The sequence below is a fragment of the Zingiber officinale genome, chromosome 10B (assembly GCF_018446385.1).
Source record: "Zingiber officinale cultivar Zhangliang chromosome 10B, Zo_v1.1, whole genome shotgun sequence".
Taxonomy (NCBI): Eukaryota; Viridiplantae; Streptophyta; class Magnoliopsida; order Zingiberales; family Zingiberaceae; genus Zingiber; species Zingiber officinale.
Window position 1 is genome coordinate 8571779 of NC_056005.1, and position 25461 is coordinate 8597239.

The 25461-nt window shown below is 37.6% G+C and overlaps 4 protein-coding genes across 4 annotated transcripts; all 4 read left to right on the forward strand.

The window, feature by feature from the left end:
• Positions 1-780: 780 nt before the first annotated feature.
• On the forward strand, positions 781-8073 carry LOC122029600. Its single transcript, XM_042588662.1, has 4 exons — positions 781-998; positions 2839-3009; positions 5505-5718; positions 7848-8073. The coding sequence occupies exons 1-4, from the start codon at positions 936-938 to the stop codon at positions 7910-7912; spliced, it is 513 nt and encodes a 170-aa protein (XP_042444596.1). The 5' UTR covers positions 781-935; the 3' UTR covers positions 7913-8073.
• On the forward strand, positions 6333-7119 carry LOC122029601 (18.1 kDa class I heat shock protein-like). The gene has a single exon (XM_042588663.1). The coding sequence runs from the start codon at positions 6455-6457 to the stop codon at positions 6926-6928; it is 474 nt and encodes a 157-aa protein (XP_042444597.1). The 5' UTR covers positions 6333-6454; the 3' UTR covers positions 6929-7119.
• A 10859-nt stretch (positions 8074-18932) lies between the features above and the next one.
• Positions 18933-20679, forward strand: LOC122028920 (zinc finger MYM-type protein 1-like). The gene is made up of 2 exons (XM_042587895.1): positions 18933-19898; positions 20134-20679. The coding sequence occupies exons 1-2, from the start codon at positions 18933-18935 to the stop codon at positions 20677-20679; spliced, it is 1512 nt and encodes a 503-aa protein (XP_042443829.1).
• Positions 20680-22973: 2294 nt separating this feature from the next.
• On the forward strand, positions 22974-24287 carry LOC122029503 (AT-hook motif nuclear-localized protein 23-like). The gene has a single exon (XM_042588509.1). It carries the CDS (start codon positions 23274-23276, stop codon positions 24162-24164), a length of 891 nt encoding a protein of 296 aa, XP_042444443.1. The 5' UTR covers positions 22974-23273; the 3' UTR covers positions 24165-24287.
• Positions 24288-25461: the final 1174 nt, after the last annotated feature.

The following is a 25461-nucleotide window of genomic DNA, read 5'->3' on the forward strand; positions in this document are numbered from 1 at the left end:
TTCATCGGAGGTCCGTACGACCGGTCGGAGATCTACGTCAGCAGTTGGGAGAGCGCCACGTGTCCAGCGTCCGTTGGTTTATCGTTCGGACAGGATCAATTATAATCAAATTTTTAAATTTTAAAAGTAAAATTTAATTGACTCAATTTAGAAATTAAAAAAAATAAATAAATAAAAATATTATTAATCATCCTAAATTATATACCTCTTAATTTTTTTAAAAAAATTATTTAACTTAAACACTACAATCTAACTATGTTAAAGACAATATCTAATTGAAAAAGTGGCACTGAGTAGCATTGACGCATGTTTCGTTCGCGGGCTAACATAATCGTGTGGGTATACGTTTAAAAACAAGAAAGGTAAGGGTGTGTTTGGTTTGTCCCATTTTTATTTTTATTTTTTGAAAAACGTGTATTTTTTGTTTTTCAGAAAATGATTTTTCTGTGTTTTTCGTTTTCTTAGAAAACGCTCTCTCATTTTCTTAAAAATGAATGTGAAAAACACAAACCAAATACGTTTTCCATTTTCTCAAAAAATAAAAATAGAAAACAATGTGGAAAACACAAATCAAACACCCCCTAAATTTCGAAAGTAAATAAAAACATTTCAACTGAAAAAAAAAAAAAAAAAAAAAAAAAAAAAAAAAAACGGGGGTGGGCAATGGAAGAAGTCAAGAAGAGTAATCTAGATTCTAGCGTTACCTTTTGGGCGAGTAAACTCACCTCCACATAAAAGCGGTGACGTGATCTCTTCTAAGCTCGGGTTAACTACCGCCGTCGAGTTGCGTCACCGCCGTCGCACATGCCGCGCGGTTCTTTGTTGCTTTTACTTCCACCTCGAGCCCTTCTATCACAATTCACGCAGTTTAGTTTCTTTCTAGCCGCGCAGGTGCTTTCGAGGCGGAGGCGGAGGCGGAGAACGAAGGGAAGGCGATGGTGGGGATTTTTTCTCGGATTTCTGGCGGATGGGGGCACCGCCGAGCGCAAAGCGCCACTGTGAGTTCCTGAACCTTCCAAAAGTCGAATCTTGTTCTGGCTGGATCTTATACCTGCCGGATATTTTATGTTCTGCAATTTTTTGTTGATGCTGATGACTTGTGGATGATACTTGTCGATATTTTTTGGGGGTCGACGTTTGCGTTTGACTTATTTCGCGTATTTGTTCCAGTGAGGTTTGAATTTTTGACATTCGTGATGCTGGAAACAGATTCTAACATTTTGGGGCGTGATTTTGATAGTTGTGGATCTACTATGTTGATAGATCAAGCTTTCAGATTAGAGATGTTTGTTTTCCGTCTACATATATTCGCTATTTACTATACAACTTATATGTGATTTTTTGGGGAAAAAAAGAGAAGAGCTTGCACTATAATTTCTTTGATGTTCTCTTCAGTTCGTCCTATAAAGTCGTGTGTTTTTTTTTCCCTTTTCTGGTTTTTAAATGTTATATTTTCTCACATAGGCTAATGTGATGGTTCTCTAGATAAGTTTCTTGAAATATTTTCACTTTTTATTCTAATTACTAGGTCTATACAAGCTGATTGTATAACCACTTACTCCAACAACTAAAATGTTAGGAAAAAGATCAATCCATATATGACACTCACCTGTGATGAGCGGTTGGCCCTAGATACTAAATTCGACTAGCCCAAATCTAAAACATGAACTACAAGTGCATAATAGTGAGACAAGCAGAATTTGAACAATTACCTCATTCTGTCTTCACATGTCAAAGTTGGTTGACTACCACTTATCCTAAAAGCTAAGTTGACAAGAAAAAAGACTCATTTTAACCACATATTCTTGATGAATTCAACACAAATTTATCATCTTTCCTTAACAATCCTTGATGTCGTTTATGTCAAAGAGCTACATCTATTTTAGTCTTGAAATCACAAGGCTCCTTTAAAATAAAGATAGTTGCAATATGCTTGTTTGTTTGAACTTATTTTGACTTTCCACATGCATGGACACACAAAACTGGAACTATGAAACCAACATATTGTGGTTGGCACTCTTTATGGTTTAGGGTAACTCCTCTAGCTTTCTTCGTTATTTCAAAATTGTAGGGGCACTCTTGATAAACTACTCGACAGAGATAGAAAGTGAAATTTGATCATATGAATGTCTTTGAGGCTTAGAATATAACCTTGCATTGACTCAATGGAAGGATGAGACCCAAATAGTTGAGATAAACACAGCTTATGATGACGGAATGTATTTGGCGTTAGTCAGCTACAATTGGCCAGAAAATGAAATGTTATGGGTTGTTTTTATCATAGGCACGAACTTTCTAAAGCACCATTAGAGACTTGTTGGAATATTGCCATGAGATGAGAAAGCTAGTTGCCGTAGACTTATTGGAAAATCACTGGAGATGTTGAATTATCATAGATTAATCATAGGTCATAAACAAAGCAGGCATCACCTGAACTAGATCCTGTTCACTTTAATTGAAACGTACTGAACTATGGCAAATGCATTGAAATAATGCCTACCACTTTCTCTTAGTTGAGTGAGCTGTTGCGTAGATTCTTTAAAAATTTTAAAACTTAAAGAGGCTCTAAGTGGATTTTCCCAAACTATAGGAACCACCTCTCCAATATGCTACTGCTATATAAATTCGAAGTTCAAATGCTTGTATGCGGATGACAGGACTCTGATCTTGATGTCCTCATTTTTCTCTTGATAAGTTGTTTCTAAAAAATCTCTCTCTTTTGTTGTTTGGAGGTGATATTTTTGAATAATTGGATCTCTTATTAAGCTGTTCTACTCTATCATGGAAATTATATTGTCTCCTTGCTCTAAAGTTTAAATGTATATTTCTCTGGACTAGGATGTTAGGACCTCATCGGCACCAATCATAGAGGAAGTTAGTGCTGTTCATACTGCTGTGAACCATGGATTTGAAGAAGCAGTGGAGTTTAAACCAGTGGAGCACCCATCCGAGCCAATAGTCTATGATCAACCAGTTGCATGCCCACTGCCAGAACCTTCAATAATAAATGTAGGTGGCTTCAATATTCACGAAGAATAATTAGATTAATGATTAATCTACCATTGTAAATTGGTATTGCTCATATGCCATGTCAGTAATATTCAGATAAGGATGAGTTGCTTTTCTTTTCTATCAGACAGAGACTGAATCTTAAATTTTCATGGTGATTTTTTATTTAAAAAAGCCAACATATTGAAGTAATATTTTAGAATTTGTCATTTATTGCCCCCAGATTATGGATATTGTCAATCAGTTATTGGTTCCCATGCATCTGGAGATGTCGATTTTTGCATATTGCACTTCACCAAACATTTATGCTTAATTTAAAAATGCAGTTAGAGGAAAGTTATTAGATTTAGTTTACCCAAGTTTTGTTATCAGCATTTTTTATACAATTTTTAGTGACTAACCTACCCCTAATCATCACTATAGCAATAGAATGTTGCGTGAAATAAGGTTGTACTAGTATGCAATACCTTCCCGTATTGAGGTATACCAACATTTCAAAGAATGTTTACTATTGTTATTGACTTTATAAATACCAGTGGAAATGCATCTAACTGACTATATACTAATCTGTGAAGCTGTAGATGAGATTTAATTTCTCAAAGATTTAGATGTAGCAATTGATGGACCATCATTCATGAGCGTCCAAACCATCAATTTTGAAGGAGACTGATATCTAGGTTGGTGTGTGTTAATGATGGAGCAGATAAAATAGCTTTAAGTTGCTGTAGGAATTCAGTTTCAGTTTTGGTGTAATGATTTATTATTATTATTATTATTATTATTTTGCAAAGTGTCAATGATTTCTTTCAACTGAGTGATAAACATATTATGATTTTATCAGTGTTCAAGGATTTTCTTTCAGTGAGAATTTGGAACTTTTTGAGTGCAGAAAAATCTTCTTACACTGCGATATTCATGAACTTGTTACAATTTTATCTCTGTTTGCAAGAATATGGAATTTTGCTGGCACTAGAACTAATGGTGGATTACATTGAGGAGAAAGGGATATGTTTCTTTTTTAACAATTCAGGGTTGATGTGACAACATCTAGAAAAGATGCATTTATATAGCCCCTTTACTTATTTTATCATTTTCACACCCTTATCAAGAAAAACTAACATATAGTACAATTTTTTTTGTTTCATATCTTTTTGCTCTCTCGAAATATCTGACTTTACAGACATGAAAGTTGTTGTTTCATTATTGAATATTGACTTATGAATACTAAAAAATCTATCTTCCATTAAGCAGCTAAGCTACATTTACTCAAGTTTGGATTTTGCTTCTCACTACATAGCAACAAAATTTTGTTTTCCTACTTTTCTACCTCAGTAATACATAATAACTAAGTCTAGACATAGGCCATCGGTTTGAAGGGTAACTGATGGAGACAAGTGGTTGCTTCCTGTAAAATGTATATAAGCACAGGAAAAATGATTCCAAAACTCAGCATAGTTTGGATAATGATGAACCTATTTGGGAAGTAATATAAAGTCCAACAGTTCCACAATTGAAAGTTGAAGCTTGAGAAGTCTCTTTAATTTCGTAAAAGTTTTCATTGTTCGCAAGAAATTGCAAGAGTCACTAGAAGTTCCAAGCCTCTCGGTTGTATTTGATTAGTTGGTCACTAGAATTTTATATTTTTATCACAAACCTCAAATTTGGATAGGAACAACTTATTTGTTGTCCTTGTGGGTTTTAGCTCATCTATGATTCTATATCGCTTGATTGAATGCTTGTAATTGTATAGGCTTGCTTACTCATGTGCAGTACATAGATGCCTATATCAATAAAACCATAGTACACGTTCAGTGTATCTTAGCCACATCTATTGTGTTTGTGTATTGATGGATGGGGTAATCGGGAAATAAAGTCAATCACATAGAATAATCTTTATGCCTAACTTGGCATGGTTAAGAAAAGCAATTTTGCAGTATATTTTTCTCCCTCAGATCCCATAGGAAGCTTGCATGAATATTATGGCAACATCTTTTGTTAAAACAGCCATGGAAAACTTAAAAAGTGTTGGTCACTGAATAACTAGTTTTGAAATGGTCTTTAATATTAAAAGCTTCCTTTAACGATTCAACATTTAGAAAGTTTATTGCATTGCCCAGAGACATGGAAATAACTACCTTGAAAGTTATATCTTGTCCATGTAGTTTGTTTAACAGTTTGTATATATATCTATATATATTTTTAAAATTTATTATTTGTTAACATTTTGTAGTTGGAAGACTGGACTACGCCAAAATATTGAAGTTCAGAATGACAATTGCTAACTTTCTATTAGATTGTTGAACCTGTTGGTCTCGTGTGACAATCTTTTTCATTCATATGAAAAATAGTATTTGTTGATAGGATGCATAAATTTAGAGGGCTGCATGCTTCAATCAGCAAGGATTTTGCATGAACAACCTACTCATTTTATTCAGAAACCTGCTCGTGTTGTTCCTCTTGTTTGCGTTCATTCCCTACATTTGCTATTGTTTCAGGATGGAAGAATATGGAAAGAAAGGAGGACATCCATCACTGGTCGCGCCAAGGCAGATTTACCCGTCGTTAAAGATGCATCATGCCTTGAATCTCGAGATGGAACAAAGCCAATGCCAAATCCAGCCAAGCGACACATATCCTCCTCTCTCAGCGCACCTGAGCATAGTATCATCAGCCTGCTAGAGGAGTGTAATACATCTCAAGATCAAGCTGGTAACTAAGGCATATGCTCCATTTGCAGCCCCTTGTATACAATTTATTTTTCATGTCATATCGTTGTTGGTCCATCGTGTTTATCAACTTTTTATTACCGCCGAGATCAAATATCTTTTCTCTATGCATATATATATACCAGGTATATAAGCAACTTGGTTTCCTTTCAATACAATAACAACAAGAAGTTGTGTTAGTCCTTACATTGCGGCTTGTTCATTTGAGTTAGTCTTCCATTGTGCTATGGATTCTTATGCTACATGACAGTCTTCAATACTAGATGAAAGCTGAATTTACTGTAGAATAGCTTATCTATATGAATTGTCTATAGGAGTGTGTTAATGCATGCGTTGATATTTATCCTTAATGAATAATGATATTCGAATTTGGGTTGATTAATATTTCTCTTGAATTAATTCACATCATCTACACAATATTCCTACCTTCCACTAGAAGTTGCACTGCCCTACTCATAAAGAATATAATTCCTCACCGTCGGAGGGAAAATATTCTGAGCTTCAATCCAAAGCTATCCATTTATCAGATTCCCTCTGTTTCTAGAGAGACCTACTTGTGCAGTCTGTTTACCAAACAACATTTCTCACTAGCTTTCTCTTTATAATTCATCATAATATTTTGAGTCTATGAGACATGTCTTTCCTATCCCTATAAATACATCAGCAACTTTCCTCCACCCTGCAATTACTTATCCAACAATCAGTACATTTGTCCATAGATGTCGATCTTCCCCAGCTTATTCGGTCGTAAGACTAACAAGCCAGCTGCTGCTTCCCAGGATCCCATGTCGCTTGACATCTGGGATGCCTGCGAAGGCTTCTCGTTTGCTACCACCACGCTAGCCCTTCCTACAGCCTCCGCCGCCGTGAGCATGGATTGGAAGGAGACTGCGGACCACCATGTCTTCCTGGCGGACTTCCCTGGAGTGAAGAAGGAGGAGGTGAGCATTGAGGTGGAAGAAGAGAAGGTCCTCAAGATAAGCGCACAAAGAGCTAAGGTGAGTGAAGAGAAAGGAGATAAGTGGCACCGTTTGGAACGCAACCACGACAAGTTCTTTCGCAGCATAAGGTTACCTCAGGACGCCAACACTGAGGAGATGAAGGCCAAGCTGGAGAATGGAGTGCTGGTGGTGACCGTGCCCAAGAAGCAGGACAAGAAGGCGCAGACTAGGCTCGTGCAAATTGCTGGCTAAAGGCATGAACAGCTAGTTAGCGAAACTATATATATGTGCGATGGAGTGACCAATCTTGCACTGTGGTGCAAGAGTACAGATTTTAAATAAACTTTGTGTTGTTTGCCATGAAAAAGTAGTATTGTCTCTAGGAGCTTGGTCTGCATGCTCCACTTCAGAGACTGAAAGAATGAACTATGGACTCTGACTCAGTTACAGAACTTGATTATATAGAACTGGTTCATTAAGCAGTAAAGCTTTGGCTTGGACTTTGTTCATACAGAGTCTGTCAAGCTCAAGCAAGCACATACCAAGTGAAGCTCTTAGCGGCGACACCCAAAGGTGGCATTGTTGAGCTAAGTTTTGAAGTTTTGATGAATGTCTCAGCTCTCCAAAGGTATAAAAACAACCTATCATGCTTTAAGCATCATAAGCCCATTTTATATCCTCAAACAGAATGCCAAGAGTGCTGATCAACTAGCATTCTATCCGAAAACATACTCGATCACTTTTAAATGATTTATCTAATGTCATTTGCACTGAGTCATATGTCTCAGATTTAATTACTTTTTTAAGTTTGTTGATCCTTAAACTATGTTTCTTTCTTCTTCAAAGTAGAAAGTACTAATAGTTACTTGTATAGTCCGAAAGAACATCAATTTCCGATATATCCAATTTGGTTACAAGAGTTACAAACTACTCTACCAAGTTGAACATCATACTGGAAGAGTAATGATCACTCACTGTCGTCTACTTAGAGAATAGAAGTTTGCACCAGGGATTTGTCATGCTTAACAAATATACTGGCTAAAAAAAGACCATTCAGAGAAAGACTTTCTTTGCAGCTATTAGATTTCTAAGCATGCCATTGTTGATAGCATTCATTTGGTGCCTTGCGTTATCTTCCATTGACTAATTAGCTTGCCATGATTGACTGCAGGTTTCTTTCACTCGCGTGTTCAACGTCTTGAACAAGGAAAGAAAGTGGAAAAAGATGAACTATAATTCAACCTGACGAAAGAGATTTTTAGGCAAGAGAAGAGCCTGTTCATGTTTCATTGATGCGCCACAAGAGGTTACTTAACTGAACAAGATGTAAACAAAATTTTCTTCATTTTATTGCTTTGATCTTTTCTTGAATGGCACAAATAAAATATTCTTTTTCACAATAATTAAAATGCTAAAAGAGAGGTCCCACGATACACCAACAGCAAATTAGTGCAGTAAGGCATTAAGATAACAACTCTACTGATGGATCACTTTCAAAGGTAGGCATCAAGTTACATTATGCTTCCTTATCACTCTCTATATATTAATAAATTTTAGGATAATATTATTTGAAACCGAGTTTAAAATTAATAAAACACAAAGGAAACCAAAATATTGATGTTCTATTTTATATTATTTGACTTAACAGCATGCCACAATATAAATAATCATGCTTTTCTCATTACATTTTGTTTATGAAATAATCAATGGTAAAGGAGTATTTTAAATTATTTTTCTTCTCAAGAGATGATCATCAACAATTAGAAAAGTAATATGTCCTCAAGATGAATAATTGGCTTCATCACAGAATAGTTGCCTTATTCCTCTTTGCTGTGAAGTCTTTAAATTAATCAGGTGTGAGGAATACAGGAATTGACTGACTTCTGCTTCTTTATTAAGATTAAACATGTTGAATAATATTCAATATTTCATTAACAATACATTTTGGCATCAAACAAAGGTATTTTGATAAATTACTTATAAACTAAATTCTGTGTAGTATTGGAAAAAGGTAATCCAGTCAAGTCAATTACGCCATTGCTGGATCACCATCATGATAGCCAAGGGAGCATTTGTTAGTCACTTTTCTTAAAGTGAAAGGCAAGTGGAATAATTCAGTAAATTTTGATTATTGTGGTATAAATCTGATTTTTTTTAAAAAAAAATTGATGCGGATGTTACAAGCGGATCTAGGTATGATTCAAAGTCAAAGTGAAATTGTGGTTAAAGTCAAGGGGAGGTGAGAGCTATCGAATCACTTTCAATGGGATTATTGCACCTAGCCTAGGGCTAAGACCTTCAGTACAAGGAGGACTTGCCAAAGAGCTGGTCGGACCCAAGGGATTTGGTGCTCCATTCATGTACTAAGACACCTATTATATATCCAATCAACCAATAGTCGATCGGGTTTAAGGGATGACCGACATACAACAAATCCAGTTGGTCACAAGTCAAGCCGGATTCAGAGGACCTAGCTTTTCATTCTCATAGTATAGATCTTTCAGCGTATGGTCGGTTGGCCCTTAAGTCGGTCAGACTTAGGGAGCTTGTTGCTCCACTCATTGCCAAGATATACAGAGCAAATTCGATCGACGTTACATGCCGAAATGAGTCTACAGATCCAGCTCCCCGCTTCTGCAATATAACTCAGTATAGAGACGCTCAGCCCTGAAATCAGTCAAACTTAGGGGGGCCAATGCCAATACGTACACATAACCTAAACGACCCTACGGTCAGACGAGCGTACAAGACAACCCTCCACTACTATCGTAGGACTCTCAGTATATAGTTGGTCGATCCAACAACCGATCAAACCTATAGGTCTTCTCATGTTCCAGCCCTCCTTTAAATAGTCGGTCGGTAATAACGCCGATTAGATGTACACAGCTCAACACACCCGTTTCTCATATGTACAGAAAATAAATGTATAAGGAAATTCTCATTATAGACTTGATCGAACCTCCAGATCTCAGGTTATTATTCCAAATGTAAGTCTCTTATCATATGGATGATTGAATTAAAGTACCGATCAGATCTCTCGGGATTCAGTTCCCATCCTTCAGAGGTAAATATCCCAATATATGGTCGGTCGATCATATAACCGTCCAAGCCTATGAGACTTGGCTCCTTGTTGCTTCAATATCAGATTTCTAACATCACATAGTATATAGCTGAGTCACTCAGGGGACGAACTACTTTATGGGACTCAGTACCCTACTGCTTATGTATTAATCTGCCAATATAATATATAACCGATCGGCTAAAGATCCGGTAGGGCTTCCTCAGGAGACCATATTGTCAAAGAATCACAACAACCTATTAGAGAATAATAGCTATTCGTCAGGAAATATTCTAATATCTGACATATACATACAACAGAATCTTTTTATGAGGGTGTCTGCTTAGCTTCTATCATTATTGTTAGGGTCGTTTTGGTGCTAGAGGGGAGGTGAATAGCTTGTCGCGTGCTCGTTGCTTGCTTCTTGATCATGATATGCAGCGGAATGAATAAGAAACAAAATTACAACGCTAACACAAGGATTTACTTGGTATCCACCTCAAGAAGAGGTGACTAATCCAAGGATCTACACGCGACACACACTCCACTAATCAAAACACTCATTCTCAGTCGCAGCCGGAGGCGGAGAAGCTTCGTACAAACTCACACAACAATATACAACACCCACAAGAAGAAAATACAAAAGATACAAATGAAAACTCTTTCTTCTTGCTTACTTGTTGCTTGTTGTTGCCTCTTGAACCTTGGAAGTGTAACTACACTTGTCTCCAAGCGCCTTCAAGAACTGGCTGTGAAAATGTCGAGAGAGCACGTGAATCATCGCTGAGATGCCTGTTGTCGCTGGAGAGGAATACGTGAAGAAGACGCTCGCCAACGGCTATAACCTGCGCAACGGTCGGATCTCAATCGATTGAATGACTCTCAATCGATTGGGGAGGCTTTGAATCAATCGACTAATCGATTCAGAACGCCTTTGTGCTCTCTGGAAAACGCCTGAATCGATTGCCTGATCGATTCAGCCTTTATTGCGTGATTTCTAACTTCCCAATCAATCGACTGATCGATTGGAGGTTTCAATCGATCAAATGATCGATTCAGAAGCTCACTGTTCGCTCAGAAACTCTCCCAATTGATTGAGGAAGTTTTGATCGATTACCCAATCAATCAAGACAGTTTCTGCACAAAATTACGTCAACCAATCGATTGGCTGATCAATAACCACCCCAATCGATTGGCAAGTAGAAAAATGTGTAGAGCTTGAAACGAGCTTCGTTTCGCATCCGAGATCACCTCATTCCGATATCCGAGTCAAAAGTTATGGCCTTCAGAAGTTTACTACATCCGAACTTCCTAGTTTGATGCCAACTCCCTATTGGGCTTACGACCGCTAAGTATTCGGTCAACTTTTGACCCATTAGGACTGTCTCTTTGCCAACTTCTCGTTGGACTTCTGATCACCAAGTGCAGTCCTCCTTGACCCACTTAGATTTACCATCTCGTGCCAAGTGTTCGGTCCTCCAAGATCCACTTGGACTTCCACCAGATGTCCGGTCACCCTTGACCCATCTGTGTTTTCTTGTGCCAAGTATCCGGTCAATCCTTTGACCTACTTGGACTTCTTAATACTAGGTGTCTGGTCAACCTTGACCCACCTAGATTTCCACGTGCTTGGCTTCACTCATCAGGTCTTTCCATCTGCCTAGCTTCACTCACTAGGACTTCCTATCTGCCTGGCTTCACTCACCAGGACTTTCACCTAACTTCACTCACTAGGGTTTTCACCTGGCTTCAGTTACAAGGATTTTTCCACTACCCGGCTTCACTCACCGGGACTTTTACCTGCCTGACTTCACTCACCAGGACTTTCCCGCTGCCCGACTTCACTCACCGAGACTTTCACCTGCTTGGTTTCACTCACCAAGAGTTTCACCTAGCTTCACCCACTAGGATTTTCAAAGTGTCTAACTTCACTCACTAGGTCTTTCACCTGGCTTCACTCATCAGGATTTCTCATCTGCCTAACCTCCAGTTAGGACTTTCTCAGTCAAGTATCCAATCAACCCTTTGACCTACTTGACTCTTCTTCATATCTAACTGGTCAACCTTGACCAGAGGGAAATTGTATCAACAATCTCCCCAAACGGACGATTGCATCTGCAGTCTCCATGTATTATCAAAAATCGAAACTCAAACATCAAAACTCAAACTTGAGTCAACTCAAGCTTAGTCAACTAAGTCAACCTTGACCAAAAGGATATTGCACCAACAATTATTGCAACGGTTACACGAGATCGTTCATACACATGTAATAGAAGGTTCCTCGGAGGATAATTGTACATATTCCAGATGTACACCTTTCATTACTCGACATCTCCTGATACTAAATATTTTTTGTCGTCTTATTATTATGGAAGTTATAAGAGATGATATGAAGGAGAGAGGTTCTCTATGTTAGCCAGGTAAACTCTTGAAGGCACACATACATATTTGATATAGAATTACTATTCATCTTCTTCACTTAGACTGATCCACTATACTAACTTGAGTGTTAGAGAGTTTATACTAGGAATCTCTTCTTTAGTTCTCGTTCTAACGTTCGGTAGGGTCTCTTTTTCATGTGTATAAAGAGGAAGAAGATACTCAAAATCCCTTTTCACTCTAATACATAATATTTTTTCTAGTTCAAGATCCTGTTCATGTTAACAGCAATATCACTTGTCTAGTGCAGACAGGATAAAAAAAATAATTAAAAGACATGTTCAGAAACTCTTTGTTTTATGTTTTTTTAAAAAATTGTTACTATGTAAACAATTGAGTCCTTTAGAAAATGACTCATTTATAAACTTATTGTCTGTCTATTTTGCTTTATTTACGGGATAAATGCTTAGCTAGGATTTGAACTTTGGAAACAGATATTGTTTTTAAAGTTGTGGTACTTTAATACGACTGATAAAGATATATAAATGCATTGTTTCATTGTTTGAATATATAATAAAATAAGTTATCAATATTAAATAGAATATGATAATATGACATGATGATATAACGCTACTTGACTTAGTTTAGAATTTGATTCATATTTTAAAAACAAAGCACTTTGCAGAGAAATAAAATAAAATTTTTCATCCTTTTAATAATTAATTTTGTTTTGAGTTTTTTTTTCAATAAATTTTTATAATGTGAGATAAGATTGCTTATAATATATCTTCTGTTGAAGATCTCATATTGATGCTTCATTTTATATATTGAATTGTCTTTTTTTTTTTAGATTTTTTAAAAATAAAATTATTAACACAGGACTCCGTGATCGTAAATTTGAAATGCAAAAATTATCTTCAGCAATGGAAGATAAAATTGTATATAATATACTCTCCTTCACATGGATTGGAGTTTCATGTATTGTTTATAATCCTATTATCCTACTCACTCATTTACAGGGACGGATCTAAGATTTTAAGTTTGGAGATCGTATATTAAATGATGAAAATAATTATTATATATTGTATTTAAAGGTCACGCGACTGAAGCTGTGAGAGATGAGGAGAAAGGTGCCGACGAGAAGGCAGATAGAGCTGATGACGGAGTTGGGGAGATACCGGCTACCAGAAATGAAGAACTCGATGCACATGGTTCACACGTGGATGGTAGGTAAAATCACAGTTTATAGTATTGTGTTCCTATGCAGGATCAATTTAAAGTTAGAATCAAATCAATCGGGATCAGATCAGAGCCGGTTCTGGTTGGTTAAAGGCCCTGGGCGAGACTATTAATGATACCTTAATTTATCCTTCCATCAATCTAAATAATAAAAATTCTCATAATTCTAACATAAAAATAAGAATGAACCATCAATTCTAAAACTATAGGTATAATTTTTTTTCTCCATTCTTACACTATTAAATTATCCAAGAATAACAATTCTAGTTGTAATCAATTTCATTTAGAATGCAAGAGATACTTATAAAGAGTAATCATTTAAATTTTTAGCAAAATAAGACTGATAGTGAAGAAAAATTTAACTCAAAAATACAAAGAGATAAACAAAGTAATGTAACACTCCTGACACTAATATGGGAAATAATAAAAAATTACAGTTTAATCAGCTTACCTCCATAACCCTTATTTTTAACATCAACAAACCTAGAAGAACGAAGAGAACATCAGAAAGACCTGTCACAAATATATTCATTTTGAGTTTGAGCAACTTAAACAGTTTATTCAACAGAGTAGTTAAGAATTAAAATCTTTTTATAAAAAAATGATGACATTGCGTGTATACTTCATTTGATAAGAAAAATTAAAACTCAGTATAAATAAATTAAATTTTATGTATAGGAATCCTAGCAATAACAAAAATTAAAAACACTGTCAATGTTTAAAATTTTAAATTGACTAAGAATCATGCGATGAGCAAAAACGTTTTATGAAGAATGACCTACTTGGTTACTCAGTACAAAAAGTAAAATAAAATTTAGTTTATAAAAACTTAAAATGTTAGATGCCTCCTCGTTTTTTTTTAAAAAAAAATCGGTTATTTATTGGAAAAAGAAATACCATATTAGAAGGGGGCAAACCTAACCTTTTTAGTATGATTTATTACAAAATCTCACTGATCTTTGATAAGCTCTAAAGAAATGCAAACTAACTATATAAACTTTACAAATCTAAAATTTAAAGATCCCTTCCTCACCAATATACAAAATTAAAAAATTTGCACATAGGAACCAATAAAAGAGCAACCTTGCAGCACCAACCTCTCCAGCAAACTAAGGCCAATAATTTCTACCTTCAAGAAAGCATATTACTGATGCACATAAGAAACTCCCACTATAGCAAATCATAAAAAATTATAGTGCAGAACCGCCATTCACCACCAGCCATTCATTGCACCAAAATTCAGCATCAAACATTTGGCAAATAAAATTCCAAGCAAATCTAGACACCACGGAACCTCATGCAAAATTCCTTCAGCAAGGAGCTTCCACAAACCCAACATCCACTTATCAGCAAATGAAACTAGCCACCAATAGTCACAGCAACGAACCCAGAGCATACCATGAGATCATATTTCCATATTCCACAAAACTTGCTTTACCAATCACCAACTGATGACCCTTAGAGCACCATTCTCAAAGCAAAACCAAACCATGCCACTGCCCTCAGCACAACTCCAAAATTGCATAGAAAAGAAATCCCACTAGCAACCATCATCTTCCATGTTCAAGGAAAAAAATCATTCCACAAATGCTTCACTATATGAATTCCACCCTGCAGAAATAACTTCACACCACCAACAAAGCCAAACATACCAAAATCGACACCAAAATCTAAGGACACAAAAGATAAACCCCATGAAACCGGAATGAAACTCCACACTTTTGCCTTTTTCAAATTTGTCCGAAAGTTCCAAGTCCACCTAAAAATTCGAGAACAGCCTCTCCAGTATTTAAAGTCAGGAATCCTGCAATCAGCATCTCCTACCAACTACTCACTACATAACACCATATTCTGTCGAATCCCCAATCGAACATATAACTTCATAAACCAGATAACCCAAAGCATAATTAATCCTTCACAGCCTTAATTCAAAGATCTCCATAACACATGAAATTCTGCAAAACCTTTGAACTCTGCTTTCTCGCAGAAATAACTCCACAATACCATCTCCTCTATTGAACTTATCAACACAATAATCCCAAAGAAAACATGCATAAACACCACACCCTTATCATGGTCGCCGAATTGTCACAACCAATCAAGCTCACAAAGAGTTCTATGTCTCAGCACAATAAGACTCCGATTGTCACAACCAATCAAGCCCTATTTTTATTCAAAGTCGTACGGTTTGATCGAAACAGACGAGATAAAAATAGAAAAGCAAAGATGAAGACCCATTTAGGGTTTACAAAAGTGTGAAGTAACAAGTCACACCTTTGAGAGAGCCAGAGAGGGCCAGTAGTCATCGCAATGAGGAAGGACAGGCATGGCGAGGAGGTCTTCAACGTCTTTGAGAGAGCAGAGATGCGCCCGTAGTCGTCGTACCGAGAGAGCGAAGACCCGACGAGGAGGGCTTCAACAAGGAGAATTGTGAGGACGCTTTGGCGCTATGGCATGGAGAATCGCTGGCGTTCAGCTTTCGTAAGGGATTTGACGAGGGCTTTGGCGAGGGATGAGGGCTTTAACGAGGGATGAAGAACCTTTATAAAAAAATGTTAACAAATATAAACTTTTATATATATAAATGGGCCCCTGGGTATTTTTGGGCCCTGGGCAGGAGCCCTGGTAGCCCTGGCCCAGGGCCGGCTCTGGATCAGATCGTAGAATAATATGATTCTATTAAAAATATTTAAAATTTAATTTAGTATTTGATAGAGGATCAAATTGATTAATAAAAATTAAATTAATTTGATATTTAATTAAAATTCTTTTTAAAATAAATTAAATAATAATATTAATGATAATAATAAATTGATAATTATGTAATAAATAAATGTAATTTATTTATAATATTAAAATTTAAAATAAATTTATATATATTGTAATGATTCGATTAGGATAGAGAAGTATATATAAATTTTCTTATTTAATTAATAAATTTAAATTCATTGACTGTTTCACTGTGTCACGGCTCCCTTTAATTCTATTCATGTGTCATAGCTCCCTTCAATTAAAACCTATTCATTGTGTCGTTAGCTCCCTCACCTGGTCGTTCGTCGTCGCTGATCCTTGCCACCGCTCCTCCCTCGCCTGAGTCCCTGTCGCCCACTCACCGGGCCTCCCTCGCTTGAGAAACTAGCAATGACGCCTTTCCTAGCTTCCCCTCTTCCCTGAGTCCCTTGTCGCCGCTATTCCCTCGCCTTCCCCTCTTCCCCAACTTCCTCTCCCCCCTAGACCCCCAGTCCTCATGTAAATCCGTCCCTGTTGATTTATGGATAATTCATGAACACCTATTAGTACAGTGATGTGGGTTTAGGGTTTTAGAGTTTGGAAATGAGATTTTATCTTAATCATTTTCAATTCTCACATAAAGGAAGTGAGAATTAAAAAACAAAATAGTATATGCCCATGGGTTACCATAGCCCATAGGTGAATAGGGTAACATGGCTCTCTCTATATATAGAATTTTGTTACCTTGCTTATTCATCTATGATCATCCCCATGGACACATAGTGTTAAATTTTTTTTTTATTTTCATTTCATTTAGCATAAACCTTAAATCCTAAATTCTAAACCGTAAATTCTTAAAAAAGAATTAACACTAGCGTACTGTTTGGAAAGAGGTGAGGGAAGGATAAAGAAGGAGAAGGGAAATTTGAAATTCTATTTAGGAGAAAGTGAGTTATGAAAAGAAAAGGTAATGAAGGATAAGTTTTAACCTTCCTTACCCATGAAATGAAAGAATTTTTTATACCCTAATTTTGGGTGTAAGGAAGGGTGTTTGTGTTTTAATTTTATTCCTATTTTATTATATTAATTCTAAAAATCATTGTTTTATGTATATTTGCGTCACGGCGAAAAACACTCGCACTGCCTGACTCACACTGCTCGACGTCGTACTTCGTAGACGTCAACGTCAATTTTGACGTCGACGCCTACTTCGATGCCAACTTTGACGTCGACACCGATGTCGATGTCGATGCTGACTTCAACGTCGACATCGACACAGACTTCGACGTCGAGTTTAACAAATAAACTACAATTGCTTGAATGTGTAAGTCTTAACCAGGGGCGGATGTACCGGGGGGGCGGCGTCGGCGGTCGCCCCCCCTTACCGGCAGACCAAAAAAAAAAAAAAAAATCGGAGTGCTTCACCGTGGCGTAGAAAAAATTACAATCAAAGCAGCCAGCAGGAGACGGGGAAAACGAAGAGACGAAGAAGAACAGTTCATTTGATTAATTGTGGACCACGTGTCCAGTTTGACACAATCATGTATTCACGTGTCCACTTTGTCATATTTCCATTCCATATATAATTTATATAAAGGTTTATTTTTATATTTATTTAATTGTTTTTATCTCTCCTCCTCTGTTTGTTTTGTTTCCGCCGCCGCTCACCCTTTATCTCTTCATATTTTTATTTTCCGTTCCACTTTAACCTTGTGATCTTGGTCTTGCCCTTTGTTTCTTCTCGCTGCCGAGCACCAACCAAAACGGCAAAGCCGGAAAGTCCTACGCCAAAGGTTTTTTTTTCCTCTCTTCCGAGTTCCGATCAAAGCGGCAAAGCGCCAAAGCTCAAAGGTGAAGTCTTCAACGGTTCAGCCTTCAGGTAAGTGGATTTTATTTTATACCTGAATTTTATTTTATTTTTTTTAATAATTATTTGATTATTTCTTGATTACCATGTATGATACAATTAATAATTTAAAATTTTAATTGTTTAAATATTTAGTTGCTTTTTATCACCTCTCTTGTTAAATGGTTCACATTATTTTATGTTGATAATTTTTTCCCATACATTATTATTTGTAGAAAATGTTGAGATATTTTGCAAAGAGACCTAGGAGTTCAATTGAATCGTCTAGTGTTCCGGATAAAGAGTCTACTCCTGCACCACAACCACCACCACCTCCTCCTCCACAAATTTTATTTGAAAATATTGAAAATCTGAGTAGTGAAGTAGAAATTGTTGCTGATCCTGGTTTACGAAAATTGATTGAAGAGTATGATGTTGGTGCTAGAGATCGTATTCGAAAAGAATATGTTGCTATCGGCCCTTGTCAACCTCGAGACCATAATTTTCCAAGAAAAAAAATGGGTAAAGATAATAGATGTTTCAGAGAGGTTTGGTTTAAAGACCGTGATTGGTTGGAGTATAGTGTTTCAAAGGATGCAGCCTTTTGTTTCTGGTGTTATCTTTTTAGACCTAGTAATATAGGGTTTGGAGGAGATGATGTGTTTACGAGATCTGGTTTCATAAATTGGAAAAAAGCAATTGAAAAATTCAATGAGCATGTAGGTGGAGTTGGTAGTGCGCACAATGAGGCAAGGATACAGTTTGAGGGTTTCAAGAATCAAAGACAAAGTGTGGAGTATTCATTTTCATCGGGGAAACATGAGCTTGAAGTTGCTTATCGCAAACGCTTGACTTCCATTTTAAAAGTAATTCGATTTTTGTTGTTACAAGGATTACCTTTTCGGGGACATGATGAGTCTTCGACATCATCCAATAGAGGAAATTTTTTAGAATTGCTCAAATGGTATAGTTCAGAGTGTCCAGAAGTTGCGGCAGTTGTTGGAATGAATGCACCTGGAAATAATCAAATGATTGCCCCAAAAATTCAAAAGCAATTGGTGAATGCTTGTGCAGTTGAGACCACAAATGCTATTCTAGCTGATCTTGGAGATAGATGGTTCACTTTACTACTTGATGAGGCTCGTGACTGTTCAGTGAAAGAGCAAATGGCAGTTGTTATTAGATATGTGAACAAGCATGGAGAGGTGATTGAACGATTTATGGATGTAGTTCATGTTGCAACAACTACAGCTGCTTGTTTGAAGGAGGCAATCGACTCTTTATTTGCTAAGTATGGTTTATCAGTGGCGAGATTGAGGGGTCAAGGATATGATGGTGCTTCAAATATGTCTGGAGAATTTAATGGCTTAAAGTCACTGATAATGAAAGAAAATCCGTATGCATTATATGTTCATTGTTTTGCTCATCAACTCCAGCTATTGGTTGTAGCCGTTGCTCAAGCAAATCAATATGTTTGTGATTTCATGTGGATTGTTGGTTCGATTGTGAACACATCTGCATCATCTTGCAAAAGGGCCGACAAACTTCGACAACTTGAACATGATAGAAAAGTTAAACTTCTTGAAAGAGGAGAGATTAGTTCTGGTAGAGGACTAAACCAAGAAACTAGTCTAGCTAGACCTGGAGATACACGATGGGGGTCTCATCATTCAACTTTATGTCGTATTGAACAAATGTGGCCATCTGTTATAGAGGTTCTTCAAAATTTGATTGATGATGGTGATCGTTCTTCTAAGGGTTTAAGTAGAACTTTGGTTGAAAGAATGGAGAGGTATGAATTTGTGTTTATTCTACTATTGATGAAACGTATATTGGCAATCACAAATCATTTGTCAACCGTTCTACAAGAGAAAGATCAAAATATTGTGAATGCGATGCGTTTGATCAATAATGTGAAATGCAAATTGCAAAAGTTGAGAGATTCTGGATGGGATATTTTACTTGAGGATGTGAAGAAGTTTTGTAACACTCATTCCATTGAAATAATTAATATGACAGATAACATCAACAGCCGTAGTCGTTTGAAGAGAGATGGAAAAATGTTAATTTTTATCACTACTACCATGTTGAAATCTTTTGTGAGGTAACTTCATAATTCTTTTTTTGTTTACCGTCAATTAAATTCTTTTAAACATTAACATATTTATTAATTTTTACTTTTGTTGTTTGATTTTTAAATTGTAGGTTATCGATATTATTCTACAGGAGATGGATAGTCGTTTCTCTGAAACAACTACAGATTTGTTGATTTATATGTCATGTCTTGATCCTAGAAACTCGTTCTCTAGATTTGATGTACAGAAGTTAGTGCGCCTGGCTCATTTTTATGAGGATGATTTTTCTTGGAATGAGCGTATGTTGGTTGAACAAGAGCTTGAAACATATATTGATGACGTCAGATCAGATGAACGGTTTGAAGGCATTTCAGATTTGGGAGCTCTTGCAAAGAAAATGATTGAAACAATGAAGAACCGTGTGTTTCCTTTGGTTTATCGGATGATTGAGCTAGCCTTACTTCTTCCAGTTGCTACTGCAACTGTTGAAAGAGTGTTTTCGGCAATGAATATTGTCAAAACAGATTTGCGAAATAGGATTGGAGATGAATGGATGAATGATAGTTTGGTAGTATATATCGAGAAAGATGTTTTTAATACTGTCGACAATGAGCCAATTTTACAGCGTTTTCAGAACATGAAGTCTCGAAGAATGCAATTGTCACGTATTCGTTAGTAGGTTGCTTTAAAATTTTAATATTATTGTACTAGTTTCTTTTCATAATATTGTACCTTTTTCTCTTGTATGCAAGTTATTTAATTTTTTTTTAATTACATAGAAGTTATTAACTGTTCAAAAAAATTTCATCGCGCTTAAATCACGGTCGCCCCTCCATGATTGAATTCCTGGATCCGCCACTGGTCTTAACCAATAAATATATGCAAGATATATTAGATTCTTGAACACATAAGTTTTTAACAAAAGTGAAAATAATTTTATAACTTTATATATTTAACTTTTATTACCTTCATGTTCCTCTCAAATATGATAACACATGTACATGTTACTTACTTAACCTTCTCTCTCTCTCCTAAACAAAGATAATATAAATATTTTATTTCTCCTTTTTTTCTCTCCCTTCCCTTCCCATTCATGAACCTTCACTCGTTTCATCCAAACATAGGATAGGTGCTAATGGGATGCCCATGGATGAGTGAATATAGGCATACAATCTTATTGCTCTACTCATATATAGATAACCCATGGGCACTTGTTAACCTGACTAATTTACTCAGTATTTTTTATTTTTTTAGATGATTTTGTTCGAATCTAGTTTCCAATTCTCACGTGGAGGAAATGCTTTTTTTTAAAAAAAAAAAATTAACAGCAATGCTCATAAATTATTGACGTCGACATCGACACAGACTTCGACGTCGAGTTTAACAAATAAACTACAATTGCTTGAATGTGTAAGTCTTAACCAATAAATATATGCAAGATATATTAGATTCTTGAATACATAAGTTTTTAATAAAAATGAAAATAATTTTGTAACTTTATATATTTAATTTTTATTACCTTCGTGTTCCTCTCAAATATGATAACACATGTACATGTTACTTAATGAACCTTCTCTCTCCCTCCTAAACAAAGATAATATAAATATTTTATTTCTCCTTTTTTTTCTCTCCCTTCCCCTCCCTTCCCTTCTCTTCCCCTTCATGAACCTTCACTCGTTTCATCCAAATATAGGATAGGTGCTAATGGGATGCCCATGGATGAGTGAATATAGGCATACAATCTTATTGCTCTACTCATATATAGATAACCCATGGGCACTTGTTAACCTGACTAATTGACTCAGTATTTTTTATTTTTTTAGATGATTTTGTTCGAATCTAGTTTCCAATTCTCACGTGGAGGAAATGATTTTTTTTTTTAAAAAAATTAACAGCAATGCTCATGAATTATTGATAGACGGGTGATTAAATTAAGGCTCTAAAAGGGCGGAATTAAAAAGGTGCTGAGTTGTTGCCCGGGAAGTGCGGGCGCGACCGCACGATTTCTGATGGAGTGGAGGAGGGCGGCGACCGCACGTGGCAGTGCGGAGGCATTCCCGATGACAGGGAGCAGCTGGGAGGCGGTGGTGGCGCTGGTGGCGGTGGGCGAAGTTAGTTGTGGTGGTGGTGGTGCGGTGGAGATGGCCGACAGCCGCGGCTTTTGAGGCTCGGAGACCGCGCTCACGTGCACCCCACACGCCCTCCCACGCCTCCCTGCCCTGCCCTGCCTCCCTCTCCCCGCATTTACTCAGGCTGCTGCCTGCTTACGCCCGCCTATTGGCCGCACATATGCACTCACTGTGCAAAATAAAAATATGGCTTGTCGAAGGAGCAAAATCCATGGTCATTATTGTTTGACCAAAGATCGCAATGTAATCAGAACCATCCATCCATCACCTATTGCATATATATTTGCCATATATAATTTTGCACTGGCAACCCAATAGATAATAATTGAGGGCACCCACCCCGACTTAATTAAACCTGCCGCAGCCTTGTAGATGAAGAAAGAACCTAATTCTTTCAAACTTAATTATTCTTTAATTAAGGCGGCCAATGCTCGCCTCTGCTTTAATCTGCGCTTTCAATCAACAAAGAAGGCTATACCGCTTAATTAATTAACTCACTCCAAATTGCATCGTCTCGTACCATTATGAAAGTACTCCGTATAATTAGTGAGAAGGAATGTTCTTATATATGGTGATATATATACCATTAGCTAGGGTTTGTGAGGACGAGTTGACAAAACATTTGACGAGAAGCCCTTTAAATTAATCGATCAAATTAGTAAACTGTTAGTGAAAACTATTAACAGCTAGCCCTAGCTCGTTAAAAGGGTTTCCCCTCAAAGTCTACACCACCTCCTTAAAGAATTCGCCCAAGAACAAAGCCATCTCCATCAGGCTTTGTCACACAATTCAATTGCTGCCCCCACTGACTTAATATTTTAATCCGCCGCTCGTCTTCTTCTCTTCTCGATCGCCTGTGCTGTCATTTGAGTTGGACACGCAGCCTTCGAGCTTCTGCGCTCTTCCTTCCCGTTTCCCATCTCCCAGAGCCTTTCTTCTCTTCTCTTCTCTTCTCTTCGACAATTAATTTCTTATCGACCTTTTTTTTTTAAAGGAAAAAAAATAATTTCGTAGCGTAAAAATTTGCGATCCACTCGGAAACAATTTTATAAAGAGCTTTTTCTTGCATTTTTTATTGGTTTAAAAAAATAATCTAACCTAACGCTGATTTTCTTTTTCTTTGTATTTTATTTTGCTTCGAATGGCGGGGCTTGATTTCGGCACGGCCTCACGGTTCGTGCACCCACTGCGCCTCCACCTCCCCCACGGGAAGGGCGACGAGGGCGATGGCTCGCCTGGCGGAGGGGAGGAGGAGGGAGCTGGGTACGGGGGGCTGGAGCTGTCGACGCCGTCCGGGGAGGTGGGGGGAAGGCGGCCGCGCGGCCGGCCGCCGGGGTCGAAGAACAAGCCGAAGCCGCCGGTGATCATCACGCGGGAGAGCGCGAACGCGCTGCGGACGCACATACTGGAGGTGGGCGGCGGGTGCGACGTGTTCGAGTGCCTGACGACGTACGCGCGCCGGCGGCAGCGCGGCGTGTGCGTGCTCAGCGGCAGCGGGACGGTGGCCAACGTGACGCTCCGCCAGCCGGGCGGCGGGGGAGGCGGCGAAGGGGCGGTGGCGGCGGCGCTGCAGGGGAGGTTCGAGATACTGTCGCTGTCCGGCTCGTTCCTGCCGCCGCCCGCGCCGCCGGGGGCCACCAGCTTGGCCGTGTTTTTGGCGGGCGGGCAGGGGCAGGTGGTGGGGGGCAGCGTGGTGGGCTCGCTGATCGCCGCGGGGCCGGTCATCCTGATCGCCGCGTCGTTCACCAACGTGGCGTACGAGAGGCTGCCGCTAGAAGACGAGGAGGACGAGGCAGCGGCCGCTCAGCAGCAGCAGCAGCAGCAGCTGGAGATCCAGCACCCGGCGCCGTCGACGAACGGCGCCAGCAGGACGGCCGCCGGACTGGGACTGCCGTCGCCGTTTGCCGACCCTTCGTCCGGTCTTCCGTTCTTCAATTTGCCGCTCAGTATGTCTCAGCTGCCGGTGGATGGGCGCGGCGGCGACGCGTGGCCCGGAAGCGCGTCTTCCACCGCCGGAAGACCACAGTTCTGATCAACGATGAACCGGCGACGAACCTGTATAACTACTACACTCTAATTTCCTTTGCTGTGATATTTTGGTGTTCGAATTGTTCTTCTCCTTCAAATTAAAACCCAGCTTTTGCTGTTTTCTATTTCTTCGGAATTCAGATCTTTTGAATTTGAATTGATCTACCACTATTTTCTTATTAGAAAAAAAAGGCTTTCCATTGGTAGTTTTTCTTGAAAAGATTGAGATGAAATATGACATGCTAATTAATATCTGATCTAGGGTTCTTATTCATCCTACATGCATGTTGGCTACTCTATACACATGCCTATTAATTATGAAGGAAAAGGGAAAATGCTCTATATAATCATGATTTGTTTTCTTCTACTTTGGCAACATATATTAGCTATTGATCTTTGCTTGTATCTTTTATTTCTCTTCGAGTAAATAGATTTTATTTCTTTGTCGGATAACAACATGTCTATGTCCTAATTTCTCTCTCTCTCTAAAGAAATCAGATAAGTTCATCTTTTTCACTCAAATATTAATCATCATCATTCTTGTATATCTTTTTATCGATAGTTTGTTGCAAGTGAATAGCTTTCTTAGCTTTCTAAGTCGAACCGATCTTAATTGTGTTTTAGTTCTTGAAGAAGAGACTATATAGTTACATAGACAATCCAAATAAGGAGTCTAATTCTTCAAGTAGCATCAAACTCAATCAAGTATTTCATCTAGACAAATTTAGCCACAATTAGCTTTGCTGATATGCTTTCCAGAGTTCTTGCTTATAAATGCAACAATACATTTGACTCATTCCCTAGAAAAATTACTCTATTTTCAACATAAGCAACTTTAGGTTTTGGCTTTGAAAATATGCACAATATCTCGAGATTGTGCAGTTGAATTGTCTCGTGATTTACCTCCCTTCCAGATAGTGGAGCAGTTCTGAAGGGGTCATCGGGGTGAGGTGTATTTATTTGATTTGTGGTTTGTGCATCTTCTTTTTTCAAAGATTATTCACATTTTAGCTATATTAATAATGCTATGAATTATGTTAAAACAATAAAGAAAATTTGAAGAAAAAAATCTACTAAAACTATAAACTATATATAAAGAAGGGTTTCAGAATCGATCAGGGATGAGACTTGAAGTGTATAATTGATCTGATTCAAAATGCCAATATAGTTAAATCTAAAATAGATTAATACAAAAACATATTAAAAAAAAAAGGTGCTCAAATTATTCTCTTTTGTTCCTTAGATAACTTGTTTACTTTCGCATTGAGCATTATCATTTTTTTTAAACTAAACCGATATCT

Coding starts and splice junctions, on each gene's coding strand:
- LOC122028920 (XM_042587895.1), top strand. CDS start 18,933: ATGAATGCACCTGGAAATAATCAAATGATTGCCCCAAAAATTCAAAAG. Junction 19,899..20,133: donor GGGATATTTTACTTGAGGAT/GTGAAGAAGTTT, acceptor TTTAAATTGTAG/GTTATCGATATTATTCTACA.
- LOC122029600 (XM_042588662.1), top strand. CDS start 936: ATGGTGGGGATTTTTTCTCGGATTTCTGGCGGATGGGGGCACCGCCGA. Junction 999..2,838: donor GCCGAGCGCAAAGCGCCACT/GTGAGTTCCTGA, acceptor TCTCTGGACTAG/GATGTTAGGACCTCATCGGC. Junction 3,010..5,504: donor CAGAACCTTCAATAATAAAT/GTAGGTGGCTTC, acceptor CTATTGTTTCAG/GATGGAAGAATATGGAAAGA.
- LOC122029503 (XM_042588509.1), top strand. CDS start 23,274: ATGGCGGGGCTTGATTTCGGCACGGCCTCACGGTTCGTGCACCCACTG.
- LOC122029601 (XM_042588663.1), top strand. CDS start 6,455: ATGTCGATCTTCCCCAGCTTATTCGGTCGTAAGACTAACAAGCCAGCT.